The 19,669-nt window shown below is 44.2% G+C and overlaps 1 protein-coding gene and 1 long non-coding RNA gene across 6 annotated transcripts in view; one reads left to right on the forward strand and one right to left on the reverse strand.

Moving 5' to 3' along the window:
- METTL9 (methyltransferase 9, His-X-His N1(pi)-histidine) overlaps positions 1-12,090 on the reverse strand; it is a 53,116-nt gene extending 41,026 nt beyond the window's left edge. The window contains exon 1 of one of the 3 annotated variants that reach the window (XM_040458780.1): positions 12,031-12,090. In XM_040458780.1, coding sequence (XP_040314714.1) covers positions 12,031-12,075 — 45 coding nt within the window. In that variant the 5' untranslated portion in view covers positions 12,076-12,090. Of the gene's footprint in view, positions 1-9,713; positions 10,089-12,030 lie in introns of those variants that run through there. The other 2 variants (XM_040458779.1, XM_040458778.1) reach the window with 2 other exon arrangements.
- The window catches only part of LOC121019395 (uncharacterized), a 27,137-nt gene continuing 17,662 nt past the window's right edge, over positions 10,195-19,669 (forward strand). Inside the window, exons 1-3 of one of the 3 annotated variants that reach the window (XR_005785566.1) lie at positions 10,195-10,324; positions 10,961-11,100; positions 18,917-19,017. This is a non-coding gene — a long non-coding RNA (uncharacterized LOC121019395). Of the gene's footprint in view, positions 10,325-10,960; positions 11,101-18,916; positions 19,018-19,076; positions 19,272-19,669 lie in introns of those variants that run through there. The other 2 variants (XR_005785567.1, XR_005785565.1) reach the window with 2 other exon arrangements.

The following is a 19,669-nucleotide window of genomic DNA, read 5'->3' on the forward strand; positions in this document are numbered from 1 at the left end:
TTTATTTATTTATTTATTTATTTATTTATTTATTTATTTATTTATTTATAGTAAACTCTATATCCAACGTGGGGCTCAAACTCATGATCCCGAGATCAAGAGTCATATGCTCCACTGACTGAGCCAGCCAGGCACGCCTGAAAGGTCTTGCTTAAACTCACTTCTGCAAACAGTGGTTAAACCTACCCACTCACCACAAAATTGCAACACCACAAACAAGCAAGGAAGGATGACACTGACTAAAACACCTACTTTGTATCAGGCCCTTGGCCAAGTACATTCACATTTCATTTACCACCCCACAACTTCTGGACAAATGGGAAGCCTGGGGTTTCTGAGCACTTCCAGCTGATTGAGGTTCCTATTCTAGGTGCATGTTGTTTTATAAAGGTTTCTTTCAAAGAAGTTTCTCCTCGGTCTACCCAGTGTGTCTGAGATTTATTTTCTGAAAAGAAAGCAGGACCATTCTGTCCAACTAAACTGGACGGGGGTGTGTTTAGAGAAAAGATAATCTGATCTAGATAGCAACTAAATTACGGGGTTTCTCAACCTCAGCATTACTGACATTTGGGGCCAGATAATCATAATTTGTTATGAGATGTGTCTGATGTATTAGAAGATATTTAGCAGCATCCCAAGCCTCTACCCATCAGCTGCCAGGAGCGCTCCCCACTCCCCTCCCATCAGGACCACCCAAAATGTCCCAGACATTGCCAAATGCCCCCTGGGGGACAAAATCACCACTGCTTGAGAACCCCTACATGGGCCTACCCAGAAAATGTCATTAGTGTTTCCTAATTATCCCAGCTTAACAGTGGTCTAGGGAAAAACTAAAGATGGACTTACACTCCAGAGGAGAGAAAAAAAATCAGAAACCAAGGGAATCAAGTAATGGGATTACGATCTTGGCCAAGAACTTCAAGCCTTAAATAAGCAGTCCCCTTGCCCTTAAGATGAGATGCTGATAGAAAAATCAATGCAGGAGCCCCTGCCACCCCACTGGAGTTCCTCTCTCCAGACAACCTAGCTTAAATGAAAAGCTGTAATGAGCTCACAGCACTGGGTGGCCTATCTGCAGGCTCCCATGCACTTTCAAGCAGGTGAGTTCTTTGAATGTGTGCTCCTCAAAGACTACAGAGACCAAGGTGCGCAGGCAAGAACAAAGCATCACGCTCATTAAACGTTCGCATTGGAAGGACTGTGTGCCAAGCCCACTGTGGGCTGGCCTCCTCAGCTGGAGACCAGTGCCGGGAAAAACGTCATTTTAGCATCTTCCTTCAAAGCTCACTTGAACTTTCTCCAATCCAAGAGGGTAAGGAAATCTTTTAAATAACGAATTCTAATCAAACCAGTTATACCATGCAGTCATCTACTAATGCCAAGTCCAAGGTAGGATGTGGCAATTAACCAGAACTTCTAAAAACTACAGTAAATACTGTAAAATACAGTAAATACAGAACTTCTAAAAATACAGTAAATTACTTGCAACAAGACTGTAGCTATACTAAAGATCAGACAAACAGCCAAATGAAGTAGACATGAGTTGTGAATGCATATGTGACAATATTCGCTAATCAAAATATAAGGTATTAGGTCAGGTCCCATGAACATCTCCTAATCTTTATATAATCTTGGTGGATCAATCATTCCTTCAAAGCAGAAATATAATTTTCTGATGAGATTATATTTGCTTATCAAACAGAGGGATATAGTTAAAAGCTTATCAGAATTTATTTTTTAGTTCAATAGTCAAACGTATTATATAATTATCTTTTCTTCCAAAATACAGAGGACTTGAGCACAGTAGGTAATAGAACTGGAGTTAGAGGGGCGCCTGGGTGGCGCAGTCGGTTAAGCGTCCGACTTCAGCCAGGTCACGATCTCGCGGTCCGTGAGTTCGAGCCCCGCGTCAGGCTCTGGGCTGATGGCTCAGAGCCTGGAGCCTGCTTCCGATTCTGTGACTCCCTCTCTCTCTGCCCCTCCCCCGTTCATGCTCTGTCTCTCTCTGTCCCAAAAATAAATAAACGTTGAAAAAAAAAAAAAATTTTAAGAACTGGAGTTAGAAAGTTATTTTAGGGGGGCACCCAGGTGGCTTAGTCAGTTAAGCATCGGACTTCAGCTCAGGTCATGATCTCACAGCTTGAGTTCAAGCCCCACGTCAGGCTCTGTGCTGACAGCTGGGAGCCTGGAGCCTGCTTCAGATTCTGTCTCCGTCTGATTCTTTGCCCTTCCCCTGCTCGCACACTGTCTCTGTCTGTCTCTCAAATATAAACATTTGAAAAAAGAAAGTTATTTTAGGGGTTGGGCGCCTGGGTGGCTCAGTCGGTTAAGTGTTCCACACTTCATCTTAGCTCAGGTCATGATCTCATGGTTCGGGAGTTCAACCCTGGCATCAGATTCTGCACTGATAGCACAGAGCCTCCTGCAATTCTGTCTCTCCCTCTCTCTGCCCCTTCCCCACTTGTGCTCTCTTTCTCTCTCAAAATAAACTTTAAATTAAAAAAAAAAGGTTATTTTAGGGGGCACCTGGGTGGCTCAGTCAGTTAGGCGTCCTACTCTTGATTTTGGCTCAGGTCACAATCTTAGGGTCATGAGATTAAACCCTATGTGAGCCCTGTGTTGTGCTTAAGATTCTCTCTCCCTCACCCCCTTCGCTACTGGTGCTTTATCCCCTAGATACAGGCACAGAGCCCCTAAGACTCTTGGGGCATCCCCTAAGTGTTAAAGAGTATCTTTTGGGGGCGCCTGGGTGGCTCAGTCGGTTAAGCATCCGACTTCGGCTCAGGTCATGATCTCATGGTTCATGGGTTCGAGCCCCGCATTGGGCTCTGTGCTGACAGCTCAGAGCCTGGAGTTGTTTCAGATTCTGTGTCTCCCTCTCTCTCTCTGCCCCTCCCCCACTCATGGTCTGTCTCCCTCCGTCTCAAAAATAAATAAACAATGGGGCGCCTGGGTGGCGCAGTCAGTTGGGCGTCCGACTTCAGCCAGGTCACGATCTCGCGGTCCGTGAGGTCGAGCCCCGCGTCGGGCTCTGGGCTGATGGCTCAGAACCTGGAGCCTGTTTCCGATTCTGTGTCTCCCTCTCTCTCTGCCCCTCGCCTGTTCATGCTCTGTCTCTCTCTGTCCCAAAAATAAATAAACGTTGAAAAAAAAATTTTTTTTTAAAAATAAATAAACATTTAAAAAATTAAAAAAAAATAAAGAGTATCTTCCGTATGCTAATATAGTGATGGGGGAGGGGAGTTTGAACTTTCAGCCCCACCTCCAACCTCTAGACAAAGGAGAGGAGTTAACAGATTGAGTTCTATCACCGAAGGTCAGTGATTTAATCAACCATGCCTAGGTAATGAAACCCTCAAAAAGCCCCTAAACAACATGGCTCTAGGGACTTCCAGGTTGCTGAACACCTGCAGAGGGCATGGAAGCTCTGTGCCACCTTCCACCTGCCATACCTTGCCCTATTCATCTCTTCCATTTGGCTTTCCCTGAATCGTATCCTTTATAATAAACCAGTAAACAAGTAAAATGTCTTCCTAAATGGAGTCATTCTAGCAAATTATCTAACCTGAGGGAGGGTTGTGGGAACCCCAGAATTTGTACACAAATTGGGCAGAAACATGGGGGGGGTTCTCTATGTACCTCCAACTTGCAGCTGGCACCCGAAGGGAGGGCAGTCTTGCAGGATGGAGTCCTTATACTCTGGACAGATGTTAACTCTGGGTTGTGTCAGAACAGAAATGAATTGTAGGACACCCAGCCAGTGTCAAAGAAATAGTGAGTGTTGGAAAAAAGACACCACAGGTACGATTTTTTTTCCCAACATTAAACTTGACCAGAGCATTCACAAACTGGATGAAAGCCAGAACTTGGGACACTTATCCCAACGTTGCCTCACTCACACACTACAAAACTGCAACTGGTGTTTTTGCATACAGCTACATAGATTCAATGTCTCCACACAGCTCTGCTAAAGTGGGGGCAGTTTCCTACTAAGGAGACAGCCTACTTTCACAGACCCTCATACAACACAAGGCTTCCTAGGAGTGGCATCATGAAAAGGTGGGAAAAGCCTGGGCCTTGAAACCAGACAGAGCAGAGATCAAAACCCAACTCTGCCACCTACCAAGTATCTCCTGAGCAAGTGTCATCGCTCTTAGGCTCAACTGTCTATTAAAAAAGGGGGTGCGCCACCTACCTCTGGAAGTTGTTATGAGGATTAGAGAGAATCATTATAGTGTCTGGCAGACAATAGAAACACAGTAACTTGATTTCCTTCCCTTTCCTGTCCAAGGACCACAAAAGCCAGTTAGAGAACTGAAGTTCAAGAGAATGCCTAAAAACCACACGGTAGGTCTGGGCACCCAGCCATTCTCAAAAGGAATGAGTAACCAAAGACCTGAGGCATTTAGCACCACTAAAAACAACTGGAAAGGCTCCACTGATGGGGTCCATGAACACAGAATCTTTTCTACTACAGGGGGTGGTCAGACTAAGCCTGACGACCTGCACCTGGCAGCTAAGGACTCAAAAATCACATTCTAAGTTCTGCAATGAATCCTATCAGTCCAGACATTCAATCATTGACACTTCCTTGCACTGAAGCACAGCATAAGAGTCAAATTCAAACCATTCATTTTTCTTCCACAGATGACAGAAGCCTAAACCAACAACCTCTTTATATGAGATTTCAATGTGTACAGTGACAAGGCACCCAAGTCCATGGAGGGAAACAATTTATATGGATTAGATTAAGTTGTTTCAGCTTTGATTTAATAAATAAATACTTGGCAATTTTCACTTAAAATATGCACTCACTGTTAGAATTTTATAATCCTAAGATTTTAACAATGCTTTAGAAGGTCTAAGCAATGGTCTTTTACTGGCAATTACCAGGGTGCCCTCAAGCACCTTCAAAGGGGAACATAAATGCTTCTAGTGTATTCAGCAGCAGAGAGAGATCCTGATATTCTGTGAAACTGAGGCAAACACTTGTTGTTTTTTCAATGTCTCTTTATTTTGAGAGAGAGACAGCATGAGCAGGCGGCAGGGCCAGCATAGAGAGAGGGAGACATAAAATCCAAAGCCGGCTCCAGGCTCTGAGCCTTCAGCACAGAGCCGGACCCAGGGCTCAAACCCACAGACGGCGAGATCACCACCTGAGCCAAAGTCCAAAACTTAAATGACTGAGCCACCCAGGCACCCAGAGGCAAACATTTGGATAGGGTTTCAACACAATTGTAAGGAAGGAAAGAAACTCCTTTCAGAATCTCTTTGGTATTCAGCTGCAGAGGCCTCCAGATTCTGGAAGGCAGCTCAGAAGAGGATACAAATCCATCAGTGTCCATCTGGCTAGCTGGTGACTGCCCTTGAGCATTGTTAACTTGTGCCTGACTTTGATCAGCCCCTGCAAGGTAAATGGGGAGTGAGGGGACAGGACACCGAATCTGTCCATTAGCACAACCTGTGACCTATGGCTGTGATGTCCAAGTATTTTTTCATTTGGAAAAAAACCCCAGTTGTTTCAATTCCGTCTTATACCCCATTACCCCTTGCAACACAGTTCAGAGCTTACAGAAGGTGAAAAAATAAGTCAGATATAACACAACCTTGCAGTTTTAAGTTATACCTTGCTAATTCCAGATATTCAAGGTTACCTGTGCTCTTAAGAATCCTTACAGTACATCACCTGCAGAAACCGTCCTGGCTTGGTTCCAGGGAGTTCCATAACAATTCTTTTGGCACTCCATCAGTTCAGAAACTACTGAATGACTATTATTATCAAGAACGTAGTTAGTGAGGCCTAAGAGTCCTTTCAAGTTTCAACAGCTCCATAATTGATGCATTAACTTGAAGTACTAGGTACAATGAGACAAAAACACTAGATGCAAAGTTTTTGTTGTTGCTGTCTTCTTTTTAAGTTCCAAGCCTGCCAATGTTGAAAAGTGACATATCTAGTTTCTCACTGCCTGGCTCTACTTCTTCCCAATGAGGCAAACTATCCACCATGCAACCTGTGACCAAGAAATGTGCTGCTGATGAAGGCAGCTGGAAACTTTCTCTGGAGAAGACTCTTTTTTTCTATAAGGGGCTACAGAGTAAATAGTTCAGCTCGTGGGTCACACAGTACCAACCACTGACTGCTGCTGTAGTGTGGAGGCCCCTATGGGCAGTAAGTAAACGAATGTGGTGGCTCTGTTCCAACAAGACCTTATTTGTGGATGCTGAAATTTGAATTTCATGTAAGAAATTTTCGCATATTATAAAATATTACATGCTTTTGCAGCCATTTAAAAACGCAAAACTATTCTTACTTTACAGGCTGTAACAAACAAGTCAGTGAGCCCAATTTGGCCTGCAAGCCACATCCCAGCTTTCTAAGAGAAGCCCTTCCTTGCTTCTCCCTTGCTTAAAGTGAAAAATAATCCCAGCTTTGAAGCTAGCACACCAAGTTATTAAAATGGTGCTGCTACTATAGTTTTAGAACTACTTTAGGGCAAAGGAGCCTTGCAACTCATCTCCAGGCTATCATAACTAAATAGCAATTTTTTTTTTAATTTTTTTTTCAACGTTTATTTATTTTTGGAACAGAGAGAGACAGAGCATGAACGGGGGAGGGGCAGAGAGAGAGGGAGACACAGAATCAGAAACAGGCTCCAGTCTCCGAGCCATCAGCCCAGAGCCTGACGCGGGGCTCGAACTCACGGACCGCAAGATAGTGACCTGGCTGAAGTCGGACGCTTAACCGACTGCGCCACCCAGGCGCCCCCTAAATAGCAATTTTTAATGATAAACATTTCCCAAGATTTCTCTTTTAACCAGAGAATCCTCCACCATAATTTCTTAATAAAATCATCATAAAGAAAACTTGTGCTAAGTACGGTTCAATTAAATCCATTGGGGCACCTGGTGGCTCAGTCAGTTAAGCATGGACTTCAGCTCAGGTCATGATCTCACGGTTTGTGAGTTCGAGCCCCGCGTCGGGCTCTGTGCTGACAGCTCAGAGCCTGGAGCCTGCTTCAGATTCTGTGTCTCCCTCTCTCTCTGCCCTTCCCCCGCTCACACTCTGTCTCTCTCTCAAAAATAAATAAAAAACATTAACTAAAAAAATTTTTAAAAAATCCATAACCCCACTTTCATGCAACCCCAAAAGAATCAGATGTGGCTTGCTATGGAACCCACACCCCCAAATGAACACCAGAAAACCCTGTATAAAACTATAAATGTGAAGGGGGCAAGAATGTTAGAGTCAAGTTACTTTACAAGTAAGAAAGTTCATAAGGCAAACCTAGGATCCTGGATTATAAAGAAGATAACAAATGAGCGCAGGCACTCTGCAGAGAGGAGTCTCCTCTTTCACCTTATCTCACCGTGGTCTCTATACACACATTTCTTTTGTTCATTTTAATCTTTATTCACGGGCAATATTTTCATATGTCAATGCATCACTGGATTGATCACTCTAAGAAAGAGTCAATCTGCCCCTAAATATTCAGAAAGTACCAGATTAGTCTTCACTTTGGAGAAATTAGTGGCCAAATTGTTGGTCCAACTGGTTAAAACACACACATGTACACATATAACTCAGTATCTCAGAAGTGTAACAAAGTAAATGGGGTATCGGAAACCAGTATTAGTAACTGATTCAGTTTTTAAAAGGCACACAATTAGAAAGTATCTCCTGTTAGGAAGTACTTATTATGAGGCTACGTCTCCAGCTATAGTCTACCCAGACTCCACGAAAATCAAATTATGTAAACAGTTTTTCAGTTTTTTAAATATAACCAATTCTTTTATAAGCATTAAATATATTACATACAAAATATATATACAATAAATCAAATGTTATAGTAGAGGTAATCACAAGTGTCATAAACACCTACAGCTAAGAGACTCCACCATAATTCCACATCAATGGAAATAAGCTTCCTTTTTGTCCTAACCGGAACGTTACTTCTACCAATTGTTGAAAATGATATTTCTAATTCATTGTTTTATGCCACTATCCATATTCCACGTGGATATGTGACATTTGGTAATTGTACATTATCACTGCAGTACTTTAGAATTGTTTCTCTAGGGGCGCCTGGGTGGCGCAGTCGGTTAAGCGTCCGACTTCAGCCAGGTCACGATCTCGCGGTCCGTGAGTTCGAGCCCCGCGTCGGGCTCTGGGCTGATGGCTCGGAGCCTGGAGCCTGTTTCCGATTCTGTGTCTCCCTCTCTCTGCCCCTCCCCCGTTCATGCTCTGTCTCTCTCTGTCCCAAAAATAAATAAACGTTGAAAAAAAAAAAAAAAGAATTGTTTCTCTAAGAACGATTAACGTAACTAATTTATAGCAAAGAATGTAGTTTCACAACTGAAGATCACCTACTGACTTTATGTACTCTCCTAACAATATCATAGGTATGACTACCTAACAAATCAAAATAGCTCTGGGATCACAAAAAAATTTTATGGGAATTTAGGACTTCCTTTAAAAATAGAAAATGGGCCACAATCAGTAATTACTAAATAAAAACTATAAGCTACTTTCCTTAATGAATTGCTTTATGTCCTTAGATAATTCTTTACTTTCATTAAAACACACGAAATCAACCCGAATGTAAACTTTCTGAACGCCTGGCATAATAAGAAATGTAACATAGGAAAATGAGAAATCTATGAAAACGATGTCATAAGATGGGGAATAACCACTTACTGCTCTCTCGAAAGGCAAAATGCACTATAAATGCTAGCAATTATAAGCCAACACTCCGACAGAGTTTAAAAGCCTCTTTTCAATGAATGCAAGGTTAACCACAAACTATATTATGGTCAAAAATGAAATATCACTCTTAATTCCACAGTTGACCTGCACATACTTCTGTAAGTGGCACCACAAACTAAGCTAATGAAAAGACTGCCTAACCGGTCACATCGCGTCGTTCACGATCCACAACTCTGAAAAGAATTCACTCCTCCCTAATTCTGTTTTAAAAACCCTTCCAGGAAAAGCTTGCATCATCTTCCTTCTTACCACATCTTTCTGGTCGACTACCAACATCGAAGTTAAAAGGAGATCTCTCTTTGGTAGGGGAGGAAGGTTCAGCAGGATGGGAGTGTGAGGACCTGTCAAACACATTTAACTGCTGAGGGAAAATGTCACCCGAATAAGCCCAGAGGGTTAAATGGCTCACAATGCACGGTTAAATTTCTTTATGGCCCTTTGTACGTTCAGAGATTCAACCAGACAAAAAGAAGGACCTGCTTTTCGCTTTGATTCCCCAGGGGTGATGAAGGCGGTCGAGGGCGATGGGTTTGGTCTGGTCGTTTACATCGCAGGCCCCGGTGCCAGATGGATGCCCGTGGCCACGCGCTCGCCCCAAAGTTCCTGCGTCGTGCCGCCCGGCGCCTGCAATCACCGCCTGGCACCCGGGAACAATGCGGGGCGCCGGGGCGCCCACACCCGGGCCCGGGAAGGAACGGGAGGCCGCTGTCCGCCCGCGCCCGGGAACAAAAGGCGCCGCGGGGCCCGGGCCGAACGCTCGAGGGTCGCGGAGCCAGCGCCCGGCGGGGACGACGTCGGGGAAACTTTCCGAGGGGCCGAGGCGGCGGGGCGAGGGCCCGGGGAGGCCCTCTCGCCGCGAAGCCCCGCACAATAGCCGGGCCGAGCGCGGGAAGGCCGGGCCGCCACGCCCCCGCCCCCGCCGGGCCCGGGCCCGACCCCGGCCGCGTACCTGGTGGTTCTCCTTCCTGCCGCCCGCGGCCGCCGCCGGCCCGCCGGGGCCGCTCGTCATGTTCACGTACAGGGAGCGGGTGAGCGGGCTCCGCAGCGTCCACATCCTCCGCGCCAGCCACACGGACGCCAGGCTCAGGCACAGCCAGCCCGCGAACAGTCTCATCGGGGGCCGCGGCCGCTCGTTCGGATCACCGCCGGCGCCGGGGCGAGGAGGAGGAGGCGCCGCCGCCTCCGGCCGCCGCCGCCGCCGCCCGGACTCGAGCCATCGCGCCCAACTTGCCCATCCAGCCCCTTCAGGGCCGAGGCGGGGGGTGGGGAGGAGCGGGCAGCGCACAGCCTTCTCACCTCCCCCTTCCTTTCCGCCCGCGGAACGCAACCGCCGCCGGCGCCAGTTTCTACCCGGAGCACTTATGAGCGGCCGAAGCGCGCTCCCGCGCGGATTGAGCCGCCGGCCGGGAGGCGGGACAAAGGGAGCGCGCATTCGCCAGGCGCGCGTCCCCGCCTCCTGTCTGGGCCGCGGCTTCACGTAATGGCGGAGATGAGTTTCATTTTATACGGCAAGGGCGATACTTCCGAAGGCAGTTACTGAAGCCTCCCGGTCCCTCCAAGGTGGTGTCCTTAGGACTTCTGGTCTTTCCTCGCCTTAGTCGTTGCCTCTGGGCGCCTCATTCCCTTCCCCCAACCCCCCCACCCCTACCCCGGCAGGACTTAACCTGGTTGTGCAGATTGACCCGAGGGTGAGGAGAGGGAGTCTCCTGCCGTTCGTACGTCCAGACTGTCAGACCAACACCTTGCCTGAGACGGACGCTGCCAGTTCTTAACTGTCACTGGCTCAGCTGCGTGGCTTCTTATTTACATTTAGAGCCGAAGAGCCAGACCCCCACCCCAAGGGCCTCCACCCTGCTCCGCAGGAGCTACAAAGCGGTCTGGAATCTAGGGAGAAAGGATATCACCAAGCCCTTGGTTCTTCCCAGTCCTGTTCCCCAAGCCTGGCAAGTTGCTGGCTATATGTTTCTAAGAGATATCAGTGAAAGCTCTGCCTTTGTTGGAAGCCACTGCAGCTCAGGCACCTGCAAGTATTACGTTCATGTATTGATGACCCTGCCCAAGAACGAAGACCCCCAAATCCGAGGCCCTTGCTGCTTGTTTTCTTGAACTAACAGATGGAAGTTGGACCCAGCACTCTTAAAGCGAACTAAGCTCTGGGAGCAATATTTACCCGGATGTTTCTTTGATCATTTCTAGCACGAGGAGACCTAGCAACGTTTCAGAACCGAAGGGTTACACCGTGTTCCTGTGTCTGAAGTTCTTCCTGCTGCTACCACCAAGCTACAACTAAGGAGTAATATATTTCATGGGTTCTCTAGCTTCAACACCTTTTCCAGGTTTGTTTGGAAACTGCTTTTAATTTAACTGCACTAGAAATAATGTAAATACATTTTATTTAAGTTCAAAAGAAGTAAGCCTTACCGTCAACTCCAGTATTGCACTTCAGAGATTACCATTTATGAAGCAGTGGTATGGTGATCCACTGATGAAGAACAAAATCGTACTTTACCCACAAACTTATTTATTAGCTTCTAAGAATCCTGGCTTGGGACTTTTTGGGAACAGGGGCATCTTGTTGCCTAATGTGAGGTAGGCTATAACAAACACAAAGGGGAAAGGGGAGGGTACTTTGTGTTCTCTCTTTTCAGTATGTTACCTGACTACTTCCTGCTAAAACGCCAAAGAACCTGAACCTTACTAAATCTAGTTCAAACTTGTAGTGGTCCTGGCCCAAGTCATCAAAAGGGAACCATATTAGCCAGTCTAGGTAAACTCAGTTTGTTTACCATGTCACCTGTCCCTCCTGTCTCATGCAATCAGTGTCAGATAAAGCAGCCTTCATCTTTTTAGAGGTGGAGTGGGGAGGAGGGTGAAAGCAGTAGGAATATATAAAGTGACACATTTCATTTCTGAAAACAAAAAAGACAAAAGGTATGCCCCCCAAATATAGAGTAAACCTGAGGAGCCACAGCACAGAGACTGCAAAATGTGTCAGATGAACAAGAAGCAACTAGATGCCTACTGAACTCTGAAGGATTTGGGGGTCAGTTGACAGCCAGGAAGCCTAGCATCTCAAAGGAGCAGATTTTCATTTTATACCTGAGCAGCTGGCCTGGAAAAATAAATCACCCACACATTTAAAATAGTCTATAATAATCACAAAATAGTCAAATACATGTTATTTACACTTAGCAAACACAGGAAGAAGCCAAAGCACAACATGATCAAATGATTTGCCTAAAGGTAGAGCAAATTCAATAGCAGACCTTTTCATAGAACCTGGTATCCCAGCTTGTGATCCTTCGATCCATCTAAGAAGCCTCTTCGTTGTCTCTCTCTTCTCAGAGAGCCTCCTGAATTACAAATGAGGAGGAAGGAAAACAGCAAGAGTAAATATACTAAGCAGAAGTTCAGATTGCCCTCGGGGACTGCCCCCTTCCTTCATCTACTAGAATGTCACTACTGTATATTAAAACCTCAATTAAAAACCTCAGTTATCCATAATGGAGAGGGGCAGAGGCACGAATAACACAAGAAGCTGAAAACCAGCCAATATCCCTTCTAACGTGGCTTTTAAATGCAGTCAGTAATATTCCACAAACACAGAAATAACACCCTCTGTATTGACCTCTGCTCACTGCCCTCCTGACCAGGAGCTCAGGTACTGAACTTGGGTCATAGTGCTGTGCATAGGCCCCAAATCTTGTCTGGATCACTTTCTTCTCTAGAACTCTAAGCAAGGGTACCTTTTGGTGTAATTGTTCTTATCAGCTACAAATTACAACATATCCATGTTCTCTTTTCAGTGACAAAATCTAATGTAAAGGGAACCCATGGAGAGCCTTGCAGGCGCCTGGGTAGCTCAGTTGGTTAAGCATCCAGTCCCTGATTTCAGCTCAGGTCATGATCTCATGGGTTATGAGTTGGAGCCCTGCATCAGGCTCTTTGCTGACAGTGCAGAGCCTGCTTAGGATTCTCTCTCTCTGCACCTTGCCTACTGTACCTTTCTCCCTCTCTCTCTCTCAAAATAAACAAACGTAAAAAAAAAAAAAAAAAAAAAGCTTTAAAAAAAAAGAAAAAGAGAGACTTGGATCTGTAGGGGCACAAAATGTGCCGGTCACTGTTGGTCATTGTCCTCTCCTTGAAGAGATTAAGTAGTGTAAAAAGCACTCAAAAATCACAAGTTTTTGTGGACTTTTTTATACTTAATATTTTGTAGAGTGTCAGAGAATGGTACAAGTTTCCCCCAGTATAGATGTGCCCTGTGGTAATTAAGCAATGAGCACCTCCAAAAAATAAAATTAGTAAATGTATCCAACAATTTATTTTTATTTATTTTTTTAGAGAGAGAATGAGAGCGTGAGTAGGGGAGAGGGAGAGAGAGAGAGAGAGAGGGAGGGAATCCTAAGTAGGATCCACACACAGCACAGAGCCCCACTAAGGGCTCCATTCCACAGCCCTGGGATCACAACCTGAGCCAAAATCAAGAGTCAGACGCTCAACCGACTGAGCCACCCAGGCACCCCGACATTTTTTTACATTAGTAAACAGGGCATTTTTTATCTGAACTTGGTTGATATAATTTCAGTCATACACAGTGATCACTGTGATCTCTGCTTGATAAATTCTAAGTTCTGGTGAAACTGCAAACAGGTTAGAAAAAAATTGGCAACATAAAGTAGCAATATTAAACCAGGAGTTACCTATAGAGGCAAGTACAAATAACACAATGTACTCTTGGAGATCTCCCAGTGCTAACTCATCAGCATACTGGTTTGAGACAGACCAGCTGGGTTTGAATGGCTCTATGCTTCTTGGTAATGCAGTTTGAGGCAAATAACTTGATTGCTGTAGGTCTCACTTTCCTCATCTGTGAAATGGGAATAATAGTAATGGTTACCTATCTCATGGGGATGTAGTAATGATTAAAGTATATATTCTCGGGGCGCCTGGGTGGCGCAGTCGGTTAAGCGTCCGACTTCAGCCAGGTCACGATCTCGCGGTCCGTGAGTTCGAGCCCCGCGTCGGGCTCTGGGCTGATGGCTCAGAGCCTGGAGCCTGTTTCCGATTCTGTGTCTCCCTCTCTCTCTGCCCCTCGCCCGTTCATGCTCTGTCTCTCTCTGTCCCAAAAATAAATAAACGTTGAAAAAAAAAATTAAAAAAAAAATAAAGTATATATTCTAAATATAAAAGACTATATATTCTAAATATAAAGGACTATTCTAAATATAAAGGTGCCTCAAGATGCAGGAAGCTCTCCAGAAATGTTAATTTGCTCTTGTTTTCATTATAAAATGGATAATTCAACCTCTTCTCATGACCCCTTTTCCTTATCCATAAACTAAGGGCCATGATTCTGAACTGCCTACTTCATAATACACCTACGAGAATCAGATGATCTTAAAGTCTCAACCAAGATTATCATAATAAGGATGTTCGGTCCTAACATAACCATGATCTCTGCAAAGTTACTCTCCATAAAACATTCCCTTAGAGCCCTTGATGAGAGCTCCTCCTCATTATGTGTTTATTCCCAGGCTCCTTCCTGAGACTTGGGACTAAGGGAGGAAAGATGAGAAGAGGAAAGAGAACACAAATCTAAAAAACATTCAAACCTAAAATTACAAAATCAGGCAGCACATAGAAGTCATTTACTTGTGAAGGATGACTGTCTTAGTAGGAAAGCCTTTCCCTCTCTGATATATAGAACTCCACACCAACCATGGCATTTCACCTGCTTACAATCTTCTGAACCCTGCAGCTTCCCTCTACCCCACACCATGGCAATCTCATACCTGTCTCAGTTGATGTCAGGAATAACAGCAGAAAGACAAATAGCACTTTCATGTGGTCAATTAACATTTATCGAATACATGCCACACGCTAGGCTCTAAACTAAGTGGAATAGAAACACAGTGCCTCACCCTCATACAGCTTGCTGTCTGTCTAGTAGGGAGGCAGACCTGCCCAAATAATCAAAAATATATAATTACAAACGGCTGAGTGCTAGAAAAGAATTGGATATTGTTAGAGGGATCTGACTTGACTGGGGTGTGGGGAATGGAGTGTTCAGGGAAAGCTGAAGTATGAGGAAGTGTGGCATCATGGCCCTCGTTTTGACATCTTGCTAAGCTTGAGAGCTTCCGAGTTGCCCAAGTTCCTCTAGATTATAGATGCGCCTAGTAATTGTGAGAAAAGAAATAGGGGTGCTCTTGGAGACTTCTGGGATGTGAAGACTCATGGTGGCCACCTATGTAATTATGTTGTATATCTACATGACTGCTTTTAGGACCCTTCGAGAAAATCTGCACATAATAGTTTAACTCACTTAGAGGAATATGTGTATTATTTAAAAATACATATTTCAACTCTGCAGTGTCCTTTTAGTAGGAGGTCTGAGTCAGAGCTCTGAAAAAAGAGAGAAGGCTGTTGTTTTTCATTCACTTTCTGGGATATTTTCAAAGGTCCAAAGATCTTTGATGTCGTTTTAAGTATATTTTCAAAACATCCCTATCCTTGGCCTCATAATTGCTGTCTCCTGCATGTATGTGGGTTTGGTCTTATGAATGGCCACTTCCTCTCCACCCAGTGTGCCATGTCACTTCATGCCACTGTGTTTTCATATACTTGTTTTGAAACTATAAAACACTCAAACTTATGGTTTATATGAAATACATGAAAAAATTGCACGGTACAATGAGAAAGCTTTAAAACAAAATCTAAATATTTCATAGTAGACAAAATATATATGTGCATACATAAACATAAGTGATCTTAAAGAGTTTGTATAACATAGCACAGAACCACATCTCTGCTGGCATGAAAGACGATGACTATTTTATTTTTGCACAACCACATACTGGTCTGAGAATGAGGAAGAATACGTTTATGAAAGAGGATACTTGAGCAGTCAAGCAACCTGAAAATCAGACAAAACTATCTCCCTTCTCTGGTAAAAACAGTGATTGATTTTTTTTTCATGGCCACAACTAATGTGAGTTTGCTTTACAACTTAACCTAGGATCTTCCTTAAACGTGTTGTGCCTACAAATCATTAAACCCAGAAGAAAGGCATTTGACTATTAAATATCCAAAACCTCAGCATTTTGAAACCCCCACAGCTGTTTTCTTTCAGTTGATAGTTTCTCCTTACCAACAAACATCCTTTGTTCCATACAGTTTCCTAAAATCGAGAGTGAATACTGCAAACAGCTATTAAGCTATTCCACAGTAGAAAGTTTATTTCAAGTTCATTAGCTTTCTGTCCTCAAGTCTTTCAAGTAAAGTTTTAGATATGGCAGGGACAGGCATTAAAGGCCATTAGCTTTTCCTTCCACTAACAGAGCTCAGATTCCACCCTCTTCCTCCAGCCTCCCACACCAGTTCTGGCGGGTGGGGTGGGAGAAGCCAGCTTTGCTCAAGGGCCTCACTAAAGTGTAGTTTGTGAATATAGAACAGGCCATTCTCCCTCCAGGAAAAGTCCATTTTATAACCAAAACTATAAATGACATTGGAGCCAAATGTGCTGTTTTTTAGACAGACATAATTTTAAACAAATTGCCTTAGGTTATACATGCACTGTTTTTATTTTCATAAGGAGACATATTTATAGATAATTTTCACCACATCTACAATGCTCTATAAAACACTATATGGATTCAATGGAATGAGGCTTTATGTAAAAAAGCCTTAAGTTATCCCTGTAGACTTTGATAGAACAATGGATTAATTTTTAGAGTCTCCAACGTCCTGGTTGATAAATGAATGGGAATTTCTCCATTGTCATACTATAAACAGCAACATATACATAGGAATATGTATACATGATACATGGTAAATCATATTTGAGAACATTTAATATTTATTAGCTCTTTTCCTCATTTAGAATTTATATTTGGACACAAGTATCAGGGATACATTATATTTTTGACATATAGTTTAAAGAATTTTTAATTTTAAGCAAACTCTGTGTCACATGTGGGGCTTGAACTCATGACCCAGAGATCAACAAGAGTTACATACTCTACCAACTGAGCCAGCCAGGCACCCCCAAAGATGTTTTAGGGAAAAAATTAAGTCAGATCATTTTGACATGATAGGCAGTACATACAGTTGATTTTTTTTTTTTTTTTTTGAGAGAGAGAGGGTGCAAGTGAGTGAGGGGCAGAGAGAGAGAATCCCACGAAGGGCAGAAAGAGAGAGAGAGAGGAAGAGAGAAGCACGGCTCACCCCGGGCTCGTGTTTTACTCAAAGCAGGGCTGTACTCACCCTAAGTGGGGCTCATGCTTACCCGATGTGGGACTCGAACTTACAAACTTTGAGATCATGACCTGAGCTAAAGTCAAATGCTTAATGACTTAGCCCCCCCCCGCCCCCCCCCCCCATGCAGCTGATCATTAATATTGTCCTGAAATAAATTCTGGAAATACAGAAATAAAATTGCTGTGTATGTATAATGGATTAGAAAAAAGAAATGTAAAGTCACCTTTTTTTTTAACGTTTCTTTATTTTTGAGACATAGACACAGAGTATGAGTGAAGGAGAGGCAGAGAGAGAAGGAGATACAGAATCCAAAGCAGGCTCCAGGTTCTGAGCTGTCCGCACAGAGCCCAACATGGGTTCCAAACCCATGAACTATGAGATCATGACCTCAGCCGAAGTTGGACGTTCAACAGACTGAGCCACCCAGGTGCCCCATAAAGTCACCTTTTAAAAAGGCAGGTCTGGGGCTGCTGGATGGCTCAGTTGGTTAAGCGTCCAACTTCAGCTCAGGTCATGACCTCACGATTCGTGAGTTCAAGCCCCGTGTCAGGTTCTGTGCTGATAGCTCAGAGCCTGGAGCCTGCTTCGGATTCTGTCTCCCTCTTTCTCTGCCCCTCCCCCACTTGTGCTCTGTCTCTGTCTCTCAAAAATGAATAAACATTAAAAAAAATTAAAAAAAAAAAAAAAAAGGCAGGTCTGTTGTGGTGCCTGGGTGGCTCAGTCAGCTAAGCATCTGACTCGATCTCAGCTCAGGTCTTGATCTCAGGGTTGTGAGTTCGGTCAGGTCCCGAAGCCAAGACTTGATTGCAGATTGACTGAAGGAAGATCATAACATATCTACAGAAAAAAACAGCTCATTGGGGGTAGAGGTGGGGAGGAGTTGTGTCAGCCTTGGGAAATGGAAAGGCAGGCTGATTTGGTAGTGGATCTCCATCATCAGCCCAGGAGACAGTATCCTTCACTTTGCTCAATGCTGCACGTGTCTCTCTGTGTGGATGGTGATGGGTGTATCCATTTTATCCAGGCTCCATGACATCGTCCATTAACATCATTCTAAATGGCCACATCCCTCATTCCATGCTCACCACATGGTTGGATGTGCTTCACCCAACAAATATCAGACAGACCTCACTTGCCTGAAAAGTGCAATTGATAGGGATGAGAACATTTCCAGATTGTTGAGGCATGCTGTGGTTCTCTTTCAAGGTCTTTCTTGCCCCACCCCACATTCCTCATCCCTGAACCCCATTTCCATTTATCCAACTCTCATCTTTATCATCAAAAACAGGGTGAACACTCACACCAAGAGACAGGAAACTCAAATTCTAGTTACATCCCTGACATTTTCCATGTGACCTCATAAAATCACATAACTTTCATTATTTTGTTGTAAAAATGGTAATTAATAAAGACCACCTGTGCATATGCACCTGGATTAGAGACTCTTCCAGTTATGGGATCTGTTCCTTCACCTGCTTACTTTCTTTCATGAATTATGGGTTCTGTGGATATTTCCCCAAGTGATAATATAAACATACCTATACTTACATAGTACACAAGAGAAGTGGTATAATTTTGTTTTCCCACACACTTTAACAAGAAATCTCACAAATTCAGTCCCATGGCACTCCACAAAATAGGAAATAATTTACAGCAAATCGTACATACCTGTGACAAAGTTTGTAAGTAGAGCCATCTTTCGTCTTGACAATTGTGTGCTTGACAAATTGTCAGCTTCTTATGATCTGAAACCAAAATCCTTACATTTCCTCCTCCCAATATCAGTCACTCTCCCACTTAGTGTGAGGCTTGCCCAGTCCCCTGGGAGGAGGCACTCATTAGGAAAAGTAGGAACGAAAATGAACATATTTCTACCGCATGAAATTCTAGATCTGGGCCACAGCCTCACTCTTTATGAAAAAGAGCATTGCAAGAGTACCACCCAGGCCACTGAAAACGACAATGGCTCACAATAGATGCCAGACATTGTGGTAGGTATTTTAACGTGTGTCATGTCTTTATTTTTTTTAATTGTTTTCTTTTTTTTTAGAGAGCACGTACGCATGTACACCCAACTTGCGGAGGGGCAGAAGGAGAGGGAGAGAATGAATCATAAGCAGGCTGTATGCTCAATGCACGACTGGTGGCAGGACTCTAGCTCAGCGCAGAGCCCTGCAGTGGAAGGTGGGGGGAGGCTCTATCTCTCCACTGTGAGATCATGACGAAAGGACCTGAGCCAAAATCAAGGGTAGGACGCTTAACTGACTGAGCCACCCAGGCATCCCCATGTGTCATCTCTTTTTTCTTTTTTTAAGTTTATTTTTTGAGAGAGAGAGTGCAAGCGGGGAAGGGGCAGTGAGAGAGAGGGCGACACAGAATTGGAAGCAAGCTCCAGCTGAGCTGTCAGCACAGAGCCCGACACGGGTGGAACTCATGGACCGTGAGATCGTGACTGAGCCCAAGTCAGATGCTTAACCAATTAAGCCACCTACATTTCCCCTGTGTCATCTCTTTTAATCCTCAGTACAATCTAAGAAGGTTGATACTATTGTTATTTCTTTTCTTTCCTTCTTTTTTCTTTTCTTTTCTTTTCTTTCTTCCTTCCTTCCTTCCTTCCTTCCTTCCTTCCTTCCTTCCTTCCTT

The sequence above is a fragment of the Herpailurus yagouaroundi genome, unplaced genomic scaffold (genome assembly GCF_014898765.1).
Source record: "Herpailurus yagouaroundi ecotype Mexico unplaced genomic scaffold, PumYag 222, whole genome shotgun sequence".
Classification (NCBI taxonomy): Eukaryota; Metazoa; Chordata; class Mammalia; order Carnivora; family Felidae; genus Herpailurus; species Herpailurus yagouaroundi.